This window comes from Homalodisca vitripennis, chromosome 5, assembly GCF_021130785.1.
Source record: "Homalodisca vitripennis isolate AUS2020 chromosome 5, UT_GWSS_2.1, whole genome shotgun sequence".
NCBI classification, from domain to species: domain Eukaryota; kingdom Metazoa; phylum Arthropoda; class Insecta; order Hemiptera; family Cicadellidae; genus Homalodisca; species Homalodisca vitripennis.
This window is the reverse complement of record NC_060211.1, coordinates 23,612,260-23,625,539: the sequence shown is the minus strand read 5'-3', so window position 1 is coordinate 23,625,539 and position 13,280 is coordinate 23,612,260. Positions and strand designations below refer to the sequence as shown.

Sequence of the window (13,280 nt, the reverse complement as noted above, 5' to 3'; positions counted from 1 at the left end):
AGATTCTATACTTTCTTCATTAGTCGTTACAAAGAACGTTAAACGACGTAGGCCTAACATGCCGAACCAAAACAAGTCTCTTTCAGCAGGCTCACAGCATGCCTTTTCAGCCTAATTACTATATTCAAAACTATGAAAAAAGAATTCCTGTTTGCAAGAAAAATTTTCTTGCTATCACCAAAGTAGGGAGAAAAAGGCTAGCCAATTTAGTCGCAAACGTTTATTCTGGAGAGCCTATTGAGGATAAGCGAGGTGGTGATAGGAAAAGTAACAGGAGTATCGAAAAGAAAAATAAAGTAAGAGATTTTTATTTCTAACTTGAGGGCATGTGAAAGTCACTATGGAAGAAAAAAAGTCTAAACGTCTGTACTTAAATTGTAGATTAAGTATAAAGAAGTTTCACCAAATGTATAGTGACCAAGTAGTTAACAATGACTAGTACAAAGTCAGTTTTTGCTACGTTTAGGAGATTATTCGTCAATGAATTCAACATTGGCTTTAAATCTCCATCAAGTGATGTGTGTAGCACTTGTGCACTACTTGATCAGAAAATAAAAAGTTTACCAATGGGATCTGCCGAACGTGTAAACCGTATGACTGAAAAAAGAATCCATAAGCTAAGGGCGAACTCATTTTATTCGTTCATGAAAGAAAACACTGATTAGTTATGAATTTATGTTTTGATTTGCAACAAATCCAACAACTTCCCAAAAACAAACATCCAAGATGCATATTATCTAAGGCAGTTTAACTTTTATAGCTTATGTGTAACAAGCTTAGATGGTAAAAATTCAACTTTTTACACTTGGTCTGAAGAACAGGCAGGGAAAGGTAGTACTAAAATTTCATCAGCTTTCTATAGCCACCTCAAAACAATGAACTTAGAAGGTATAAAAACTTTGAGATTATTTTGTGATGGCTGCATCTCCCAGAATAAAAATAACATCAACCTTCACATGCTTTTTCATTTTTTGTTTACGTCCAATTTCAATTGTTAATGAGGTTAAGTTTTACTTTCCCAGTGAGAGGACACAGTTTTCTACCAGCAGACCGTGTTTTCGGTAGGGTTGAAAAAAAGTCCTGAGAAAAAATGTTACATTTAATATCCAAGGAGCAATATTAAGAAATATACAAGATTATTGGGGGTGTGAAAGTTTTGGGTGTTGATTGGGAAACTTTTAAACACAAAATCACTTAGCGTGCTCTTCAAAAATCTCCCATACATTTCAGAATTGAAGCGGGTTGCTTTGAGAAATCCCAAGGAAGTGTCAAGGTCAATGGCTTCAAAAACTATAGGTTTGAGGATGAAAGTGAACAACTTGGGGTTAAACTTCTGAAAAAAAGGTGTCAAACTTTCTAATATCAAGGAAAACGGTCTTGGAACCTTTACCACTCAGTCATCATATTTCAGCTGAAAAGAAAAAAAAGATGTGGAGAAACTGCTGAAACTTTTGTATGGGGAAGATTGGCAAAATGAACCTGAAAACGCTTTTAAATGGTACAAGACAATCCTGTACGATTTACCAGACGGGCAAATGACGAAGAGGAAGAAGTGTGTGACTGTCCTGGACAATGTTTATTGGGCTAAGGATCTGATGATGCAGGTTCCAGAACAAACTGTAGACAACAATGTAGGCTACTATTTTACTTTTCAATCGACCTAAAACCTGTTCATTTATCAATTTCAAATAAAACCATTGATTTAGTAACATTTGTCTGAGTTTCAATCAATACCATTCAAAAAGTGTTTTTATCCCATTAAAAATTCAATCAAAACGTGTTTTCTCCTTGAGTTTCGGTCAAAAGGGGGTTTATCCAAAATTAAAATGCATTTAACTAGTTTGTTTTGAGGCTAACATCTGCCACATGTCTATTGATTATCTACGGACCATCTATACTAATAAATTAAAAAAAAAAAATCAAGGTTAAATCATGTGTTTCTGAGTTTTCTATAGGTTTTTTTTTGGTTTCCTGTAAAATTGCATCAGAGTGAGAAATCACCTTTTGAATGTTTGCTCCTCATTTAAGCTGGCACATTATTCAAACTATGATTTACTTATGGTTTATTTGAACTAGAGTTGAATAAACATTTTTCTGTTGAAATTTTATATTTTCTTATAATTCTGCCTTTAAAAAGTTGATAAATCACTGTTGAATAAACGGGTTGAGCGTATTGTTCAGTTCGGGCATTGTCATAACACACTTAGACCAAATCATACTTCAGAAAATATCACCTTGGGTAAAAATATGTACTACTTTATTTTGTACTGGTTTTAATGGTTTTATTGTATTTACATTATGGATAATATAGTAAAAAAATGTACAAAAACGATTTAACATTATTTTCCAGGCAGAAACAATATTGTTTATATTCTTGTTGGTAGCAACCTCATCCTCCAATCACTCACACAAATCTTCATCAGTGTTGTTATCGCCTTGTTCTGCTACCCCAGGGTCGTCAATGATGTCTTATACCACTGGAAATGCTTACCTGGAAGAGGATTCGAATCTTTACCGTATACGGTTTGCAAGAGTTTATTACATCGTTCTTGTTTCATTTGAGATCAGGTGGCCTAATGGAACCACTTCCCGTTCAATTTTCATCACCTTCTTGTTACTGACTATGTTCTTGAATTTTCAGTACTTCCCTATCGAGGCAAGTCATCAATCCAAGTATAAAGGTATGACTCTCTCTTGCTAAGTCCACAACTACTTATGAATAAAATTTTAACTGCCTTAAATACAAAGCGTCCCGATGTTTTAGGCAAAGGTTGGATTTGTAGGAGATCAAAACATAAGGAGATGGAATTTGCAGGTTCGTTTTTTATAAAATCATAAAATACCATTGCTCTTTATATGAATTGCTTTTTATGAATGGTTTTTTTGGCTATTAAAAAAGGTTTCTTTTGTGAGTTCGGTAGTACTCTTTTTATTTTTACTTCCAGAAGTAAACATTGACATTTGATCCGCTTAGGGCTGAATACCTTCTCATCTTAATTTCAATATCCTTAGTCGTTACTTTCTCCCTTTTTCTCAACCCATTGTTGATTGAAGAAACAGGCAATCCACTGTCCGACTTACTCACTGAAAAGCCTTCAATAAGTATTATATAGTAATATTATTTCTTGTTAATAACAAATCAACATAAAGTTTATGACTGTATGATCACAACACGTTACAAACATAACTTTTTCAATAGCTTAGAAGCACCTGTTGCTCATAATATGATCCAGTGGGCCAATTACTCCATTAACTTATTTCTATTGGTTGTTAGACGAAACAGTGTTTGAACTCAAACTGGCAATAGACAAAACACGTTTTGAACAAATTGTTAATTTTGAGGGGACAAACCCTATTTTGGGTGCACTTGCTTTAGAGACAAAGATGGAATTTTTCATGACTTTAGAGACCAGTAGAAGCCATTGCCTAGAGGTATTTCAAAATAAGAATAAGGTTATATCCTAACCAGGAACGCTATGAATGTCTATGTAAAATTGCAGTGTAATCAGTTGAATAGTTTACACGTAAGCGTTACAAACAATAAACTCACTTTCGCATTTATAATATTCGTATAACTAGCAGTCACCCTCGCCTTTGCACGCGATTTCGTAGGCTTTGCACCTGTATACGAGTACTTCTGGTTCGAGTCAACTATAAATTTGTTTTTCGCAATAAACGAACTACCGCTATCAAGTGATAATTTGTGTCCGATAAACAAACACAATATTCAATACACAATATATGACGTATCCTTTATTAAATTAACCATTACTTTATCTAATCTAGATGATTTTCAGCAAGAATCAGTGCGCACTGATGATGTGCCTAGGTAAGTAGTACCACGAAAGGGAAAGTACTTTAATCCCAACACTGGCAGTAATATGAACGATGATCACTACATCACAATGGAGTTCTAGTGAACAGAGAAAGTTCTAGTGCCCAAGTGATATTTCCTCGTCTAGATCCTCGAACTGGTGAGAGTAAACTTAAAATGTATCTTTGTTTCAGTCGGGACGTACAAAAGAAAAAGTTCCTTAAGACTGACCAGCATATTAATAATAGGTCCATCCTACTTTAATATAATTTTGAATGTTTATATTCATAGAATATATGCAAGCTATAACACTTAGTAAACTTGAAATGTTATTAAACATAACTTTATGTTTGTAACTTAGTTTTTATGCTTTTATGTCGCTGCTTTGATTCAATTTTGTAGTCGGTGTCTTAATCCAATAAAAATCAAACTTCAGCTCAAGACTGCAGTTAGCAAAGAAAATAGATAAATACACACTTGATACTTACTTGATACTTTTGTTTCCGCAGGAAGTTGGCCCATCTTAGGGCTTCTGCAGGTCCAAAACTGCCCTGTATAGGAGGGACAGTGTTTAGGGTAGGGTGGGGTGTTCCAGCCCTTTACAATGATCAAAAAATTGTTCCATGCTATAGAAGGATTGATCTATTAGGAAATTTTTTAGCTCACTCTTGAATTTTTTGTTACAATTGATTGTTCTTATTATTAGTGGTAAAACTTGATAAATTTTTAGTCCAGAGAAATTTGGGTATTTTTCAAAAAGAGTAAGCCTATGTTGCATTGAGAAATTGTTCTTAAATCTAGTATTGTAATTATGACTATTGTTTATAAATTCCAAGTTTTGAGATTTTTATGTACCAGGCACATTCATAAATATATAGACATGGAACTGTTAATATTTTTAGGTTTTTGAAGTGATCACTACAATGTGAGCGGGGAGGCAGGCCCAACACGGCTCTGATGGCCTTTTTTTTGCCAAGTAAAAATTCGTTTGAGATTTGAGGCTGAGCCCCCCCACAGGATGATTGAGTAAGAGATTGTGAGACTCGAACAAAACAGTGGTATACCGATTTTTCCAATTGGTTGTTTTTGAGTTTTGCAAAGGTTTCGAAGGACAAAAACGCCTTTGGCTAATTTGCTTTCAATTTTGACCAACTGTTCATTGAGTCCAGTCTAACCCATCATCCAATATCACCCCCAGCAGTTCTGCTGATTTTGTGACATCCATCTCCCTGTCACCTATGCACAAGCTAGGAGTCCAGGAATTTTTTGAATTTTTTCTTTTGTTTTGTTTGGATGCAGATGCATTTTGTTTTTTCTTGATTGAGTTTGAGGTGGTTTGTTTCAAAAAATTGGGCTAGATTGTTTGCTTTGATGAAGGATTCTAATTCCAGGACTCCACAATCTCTGTGCCTGGTAACTAGGGTAGTGTCATCAGCGAATATGTAAAAGATTTTCCACTGGAATCTTACTGGTTATGTTGTTTACATAAACCAGGAAAAGCAAAGGGGCCCAGGATTGAACCTTGTGGCACGCCATTTCGGATCAAACATGGGTCGTGAAAGTGTGGATTTAATTTTGAATTTGGTTTGTGCTGAGAACCTCCACTACCTGATACCTATTGGTCAAGTATGAGGTTAGCCATGCGATGGCAGAATTTTGAACGCCCAGAGCTGATAATTTCTTCAATAAAATGACCGCATTGACACAGTCGAAGGCCTTCGATAGGTCAGCAAAACAGCCGAAATACCGTCTCACCAGCCTCGACCGCATCAATGCAACCATTTACAAAATCAATTAAGGCCAGTTTGGTTTGATTTGGATTTTCTGAAGCCATACTGCCTCTCCACCAGGAGTTTATTTTCCTCCAGGTAGAGAGTCAGCTGGTCACAGATTACCCTCTCAATGATTTTGGATACTGCCGGAAGGAGCGATATTGGACGATAGTTGCAGACATCGGACTCATCACCCTTCTTTTTGAAAAGAGGCCTCACCTTGGCCACCTTGCAGGCATCCGGGAAGGTGCAGCTGTTTATGGAGGCGTTCACCAACTCCACAAGGGGTTTAGTCAGTTCCTTTTGACAGAATTTAATAGCCTTCATACATAGACCATCCACTCCGGCCGATGTTTTCGGTTTGAGTTTTGAAAAAAAGTGTTTTTAGTATTCTATCATCTATGGGCCTGAAAGATTTTAGTTTTGTGTTAGGGTCTATGTTTGGACCGTCATTGTCATCAGAGCAATAGTTTAAATTTTCATTTATTTGGTCTGCAATGTTTATGAAGTAATTGTTAAAAAATTCTCCGATCTGCTTTGGGTGATTTATTTTTTTGTTTCCATTAATTATTTCAATATTTGTTTATCTTATCAGTGCTCTTTCCTCTAAAATTATTTACAACATTCCAGGATTCCTTTTGTTTGTTGTCAGATTCATTTATTATTTTGTTAAACCATTCTGCTTTTGTTGACTTGATTCTTAATCTGTAAGTCTCAAGGGCTGAATTGTATTTCTGTCTGTTTTCTGAATTTTTGTTTATTTTCCATTTATTAAACAATTCATATGCCCTGTTCTTTAAATTGCTTATTTCATTGTCATCCATTTAATTCTGTGATTTTCTTTTATGGTAACTTCTTTTAAAGGGCAGGCTATATTGTAGTGGTATGCAAAAGTTTTGATAAAAGCTCCATATTTGTCATTTATATTTAGGGCGTTTATAAAAATCTCTCCAATCTTCATTTCTCAGTCTAAGTTTTAATTCATCTAGGTTATTCTGTTTCATGCTTCTTATTTGTTTTTTAGTTTTACAATTTTTCCCTTTGTGAGTATCAATATTTAGTGATATGGCATGGTGATCAGATAGGAGTGGTTCGATTACTTCGTTTTTGTGTTTTTTCAAAATTTGTAATGAAGTTGTCGATACAAAGTGGCAGAGGTATCAGTTTCTCTGGTGGCCTCTTTTTTACAGTTAGATTCAAGCCAAAACTTGTTAAACTATTTTTAAAATCTAATATGGTTTTATTTTCACACAATATATTTAGGTTGAAATCACCACCTAGTATTATATTGTTCTCTTTTGGTGTTTAATTTAGAGAGGTAAAGTGTTAATTTGTTTTGGAATATGTCAATGTTTCCATCAGGGCTCCTATATAGGATGCCAATAATGGTTTTCTTATCATCTACTTCGGTTATTATTTCACAGCATTCAAAATTCTTGTTCTCAGATAATTTATGTTCACAGAAAATATTGCAATTTTAATGAATATATTATGATTATTATTTTACTGTAAACAATGTATAGTGTATCGGTACTATACTTTTTAGTGTTCTGTTCTTGTCTATGCATAACGCGCTTCTTTGTTTCCTTTCGTCCTCTTTGTGTTTCTTTGCATATGTTTGTTTGACCATGGAATACTTTTGATTGGAATGTTTAGGAGGGGTCGTTTACATGACGTCATTTCTGTTCTTTGTACTGAATAACTCCATGTTTGTTTTTGTTTTGTTTTAAATGTTTTAATACATTTCGGTGTCGGTGTGTGTTCCTGTATTATAAAGATTGTCGTTCTGTATTTGACATATTGTGGTTATATTATTTGTTTATTTAATGTTTTGTTAGTTGTGTTGGTCATTTATTACCTGACCTACCTGTATGGAACCAAATTAACTGTTTAAAACAGTAACTTAAGTTTTTTTAAGTAGTGAATGACACTCCTAAGGTGAAGGTGCAGTGTGGTGAGAGATTTGCCTAAGATCGTGAAGCTTTAATTTACCAACCCTAAAGAGAACTCACTAGCCTAGATCCAATTGAGCTGAAAGCCGAAATGTTTTAGACTGAACTTAATGTACACTGTTAACAACTGAATTGCTACTGCCTTTCAAACTATTCTATAAAAATGAAAAGATTTTGTATTCAAGCTGTTCTTTTACTGACTTTATTCTGTAAGTAAACATGAATTACCATCCATATTTATCTAGTCTAGGGTACTTGTGTAAGAATAGTTGGTTTGGTGTGTGAACCCTGGCCCTATCAAATGGCCAGTGACTAGTCCCTTAAAAATGTTTCCCCAATGTTAAGCGTTTTTGTAGTCATAATTTTAATCAAACTTGCTATTGAAAATCAGATTTGAGGGGTACATTTTAATAAGCTGCTTACACTCCTTATTTAGTTGTTTTTATTGAATGGTTCGATGTTTTTGAATAAAGGAATAATTCTATATTACAATTTATTTAACTTAGCATAGCCTATAATTTCAACTTATTAGTAATAGTATTTTTAAGATAAACAATAATCAGCAAGAAGTAACTAATATTTAGAGACTTTGAAAATGGCGAATAAGAGAAAAATATGTGAGATATTTTTCACAAGTGACAAGGTTTGTTTGAGTGGCGGGTAAAGTACGATAAGCAGACCTGGTTTTTTTTATATCGAACAATATAATCATTGGTACCTAATATTCGCATGTCGAATCCTAGACTATCAATTGATATAAAAGTATCTATAGCCCTAAATAACAATCATAAGTTTTAAATTAAAATATAAGTATATAGGAAAACTCATAAATAAATAAATAAGAAATTACATAAATAATAAACAAACCAGAATGAGATTGATCAAAACAGGCTTCAACATGTGGGTTTGGCTCCTTGTAACCCATAGGGAGAATTCTTTCCTCCATTGTACGTACTCATTGATATCAAGCTGTGCAAGTTACTATAAATATTGTAAGGTTTCTTTGATATCTAAGTCTAGGCCATAGGCCTAGTTGGTTTTGTTGTTTTGTAATGTTAGTGTTAAATTTGTGTTTTTAAAATTGTTATGTACGAGATTCTTCTTGTTATGGTAACTCTTATTGTGTACAATCATTACATATCAAAGTTGGATAGTATATCAAATTGTTCGATAAAAACAAGCGAATAACGAGTGTTGTAGGCTGGGCTTGTATAATAAACTGCCACCAACACAATCGGATGATTGTCGAGTGATTCAAATCATCGATATTTATGACTATCCAAATGACTGAAAGCAAACTCTCAAAGTCTTAAGAAGAAAATTTCGGACCAAATAACATAATAGATATTTCAAAGAACAATATGTTTTTGCTTGTTTCCAATCTTAGAAATTAACGTGTAAATATTAATCTAATTTACAAATTAAAATATAATATATAGTTACTGTGTAATTAGAACAAAAAAACAACATTTAATTACCTAACATATTTTCCAGGATAAATGTGACTGCCTGTGAAACAAATAAGATAGGTATGTCACAGTTTTTGCCGCCATTAGTCAATAACAAAACACACGATTTTAATTTTAAATGTATTTCCATACACGATTATACTTTTAATTAATTTTGAGCTAACTGAATTAAGTTTTATGCTTTTAAAATCGTATTATAATGAAGCTATAAGTAGATATGAATGTAAGGGTTCTGGCGCACTTTTGGGACAGTCAGAAAATCAATGTAAAATACTGTCCATTGAACAATAAAAAAATCTAAGAAATCACGAATGTAAAATAACCGAATCTATAGCTGTTTTACTGTTCATTGTAGGCTTCTAATTTCTTAAGCTGTTTTAATGAAAAAATCCAGAAATCTTCGAAATCTTTATTCCACGAAGTTAATTGTAACACAGTCTTTATCTTTAATAGTCTTCTTTCCAGTAACAACCAAGTGTAATTTTTCATTTTTGTTCAATTCTTTAATCTTTTTTTCATCCAAAACAGTCAAAAATCTGTTTGGCAAGTGTACTTTATAATCTTCCAACTCGGCAATTATTGTAAACCCGAATTTATCTTTCATTTTATCCAATGTCACAATTTTATACTTCTTATTTTCTTCTAAATCAATCAATTTCTTATATTCTTTGAACTTTAAATCACCAACCTCATTTAATTCCTTTAGTAGCTCCATTTACATAAGAAAAAAAATATTGAAAAAATAGTATAAAGAATTTAAATTGCCCCCTACAAACCAATATAGTACTATTTTGTCCTATAATTATACTATTTTTTCAAAAATTTTAAGTCTTAGTTTACAGATTTTTCTATAATAAATAGAAGAATCTACAGCTGTTTTACTACAATTTGTGCTGATTTGTGTCAAATTCTAGTAAAATTCTCCACTTTTCAAAGTCTTGAGTTATACAAATTTTCCCTATATAAATAGAAGAATCTAACGCTGTTAAATCATAAATTCTGCTGATTTGTATCAAAATCTTTAAATTTTTCCTATATAAATAGAAACATTTAACGCTGTTTCTACATAAATTGTGCTGATTTTTATCAAATTTTGATAAAAACCCTTAGAAATCTACTGAATTATTGCTATTTTTCAGCTTAATAAAAAGATATTTTACTAAATAGTAAAACTTGACAGATTTCAAATTTTTGCTCTTTAAATATGGAGAGGAAAAAGGTATCCTGCCCGTACTGCAAAAAAGATGTTTTTGAACATCATTTTACCAGGCATTATAAGTCAAAGAATCATCTGAAAAATAAAGATATTTATGAAAAAGAACTAAATTATTTGAAGACTTGGGCTAAAGAAAATCAAATTGCCGATCACCAAAACATGTATAATATAGAAAAATTGCGTGAACTAAAGAAAAATTTTAAGGAAAGTAAAAAAGATCTCAATCTATTTAAAGATGAAAAAATTCAATCAATCGCTGAGAAATTGTCCATTGAAACAAACGATAAAACTAAGTCTGAAATGATCGAAGAAATTGACAAAACTCTTAATGAGAAACCAGAAAATATCATTGATGTAGAAGTTTTATCCTCAATACACGGTCTTTTCAAGCAATACATTTTAACAAATTTAAACGATAATTCCATGTCAATTTACAAATATCTTTCTATTTTGCGTCCAGAAATTAAGAGTTTAATCGAGAAATTTCAAGAAAATGTTAAAAATATGAAGGGTTATCTCTCTTTGGAATGCGAATACGAACGTACTTTAGTGAACGGTGAAACACAAACTTGTCCAATGTACTTTACTATAAAAGCAGACGAAATCTTTGACATAAACGACTTTATTACTAAGCAATTTAATAAATTAACACATCGAGAACAAACGAATCATCCAAATCGAGGTTCTGGATGGACATTAAAACGCTGCAAACAACTGATTTTGAGCCTTAATAAACACGAATTTATGAACGCAGGATCATATATCGATTTACCAAAGAAAATCAAAGATAAGAAAGCTTGTATAAATATCAAAAATAAAGATGATTATTGCTTTATTTATTCTATCCGATGTGCTATTGAAAAACCCGAAAGAGACTGCGAAAGATCAAAACAATATGAAAAATTTGTAAATGACGAGATATTTTCAGGTTTCGAGTATCCAATGTCTTTAAAAGATATACAATTATTTGAAAAACGAAGCAGTAAAGCAAAGTATAATTATTCGAAAATGTCTATCAATGTCTATAGTTTTGATGAAAAACTCAATATTGTTCCGTTGCAAATTTCAGAAGTTTATGACGCCAAATTAGAAATCAATTTATTGTATGTAAAACAAGATGAAAAATCTCATTATGTTTTGATAACAGATTTAAATAAACTCGTATTTTCTCAGTTATCTAAGTGTAAAAATAAAAAATTTCTATGTAGGAGATGTTTAAGCCATTTCTACAAATCTAGAGATTTAGCAGACCATTTAGAAATTTGTAAGCAACATGAAGTTTGTAAACCAATTATGCCGTTTCCTGGTCAAACAACTAAATTTACTAATTATCAAAAGAAGTTTAGCCATCCGTACGTAATTTATATGGATTTTGAGAGTATATTAGAGAAAATACCGACATGTAAGAATAATCCTCAAAGATCGACTACAACCAAGATTCAGAAGCACATTCCATATGGTTTTACTCTATACTTAGTGTCTAATGTGACCAATCGTATGTACAAGCCGATATGTTATCGAGCCAAAAATGAAGAAGATTTGCCAAATGTTCCTGCAAAATTGTTTGAAGAACTTAATAAATTATCGAAATACATAGCTAAAAAGTATAATTCTAAGAATAAAATACCTATGAAATTGACCGAAGAAGAAGAATTTGCGTACCAAAATTCTAGTCTTTGTCATATTTGTGAATGTGAGGGTTTTGATAATCAAACAAGAAAAAAAGTACGAGATCATTGTCATTTAACAGGTAAATTTAGAGGTTCAGCTCATTTATCTTGTAACTTGAATCTCAAATTTCCTCAGAATATTCCAGTTTTCTGTCACAATATGTCATGTTATGATACTCATTTGTACGTAAAAGAGTTGGCAAAACAGTATGGTAATGTTGATTTGATTGCAAACACCGATGAGAAATATATAAATTATTCAGTAAATTCAGGATATGGGTATGAGTTTGAAGATGATAAACCAAGAAAGTTCATCAAGTTTTCTTTCGTAGACACGTTCAGATTTATGGCATCGTCTATTGAAAAGTTAGCTAAAAATCTAAAGAGAGATGATTTCAAGCATACAAATCATTTTATACAAGATGGTCTGAACGCAATTCTAGATAGACAACCAAATGACGAAGAAGAAATCTTTAAAATTCTATCTGGAAAAGGAATATTTCCCTATGAATTTATCGATAGTATTGAAAAACTTGATTACACAGAAGAATTGAGAATTCAAGATTTCTATTCACTTTTGACAGACGAGAGCATATCTGAGAAAGATTTTCAACACTACTTAAATGTATGGAACAAATTAAAAGTAAAAAATCTAGGAAATTACTCCGATCTCTATAACATTCAAGATGTTCTATTGCTCGCTGATATCTTTGAAAATTTCAGAAACATTTGTTTGAATTGCTATAAGCTTGATCCAGCACACTATTTAACAGCTCCCAGTCTTGCTTGGGATGCTATGTTAAAATTAACGAATATAGAATTACAATTAATTAGTGATTATAATATGTATTTGATGATCGAAAAAGGTATTCGCGGAGGCATTTCTCAATGTATTAAACGATACGTTAAAGCAAATAACAAATATTTGAAAGATTCTGATGAATCAAAGCCTGAAAACTATCTGTTGTACGTCGATGCAAACAACCTTTATGGTTACGGGCTTATGCAAAATTTACCATATAACGAAATCAAGTGGATGGATCCTAAAACGTATACAACAGCAGAATGGCAAGAAACAATTTTGGAACTCACTGGCGACGAAGATTATGGATATATTTTAGAAGTTGATCTTGAATATCCAACAAATTTGCATGAACATCACAAAGATTTACCTCTTGCTCCAGAACATTATAACAACAAACTTTGCACAACTCTTTTAAACAAAACAGAATATGTTGTTCATTCTAGAAATTTGAAATTCTATCTAGAACAAGGTATGATTTTAAAACATGTGAATAGGGTTATTGCGTTTGATCAGAAACCTTTCATGAAAGAATATATCGATTTTAATACTAGTATGAGAACCAAGGCTATAAGTGACTTTGAG

At 32.3% G+C, this 13,280-nt stretch overlaps 1 protein-coding gene across 4 annotated transcripts in view; it reads left to right on the top strand.

Annotated features, from left to right (window-relative positions):
* The first annotated feature begins 7,248 nt into the window (after window positions 1-7,248).
* LOC124361850 overlaps window positions 7,249-13,280 on the top strand; it is a 28,766-nt gene continuing 22,734 nt past the window's right edge. For 2 of the 4 annotated variants that reach the window (XM_046815878.1, XM_046815882.1), the window contains exons 1-2: window positions 7,250-7,568; window positions 7,645-7,747. In XM_046815878.1, coding sequence (XP_046671834.1) covers window positions 7,702-7,747 — 46 coding nt within the window. In that variant the 5' untranslated portion in view covers window positions 7,250-7,568; window positions 7,645-7,701. Of the gene's footprint in view, window positions 7,748-13,280 lie in introns of all 4 variants that reach the window. The other 2 variants (XM_046815881.1, XM_046815880.1) reach the window with 2 other exon arrangements.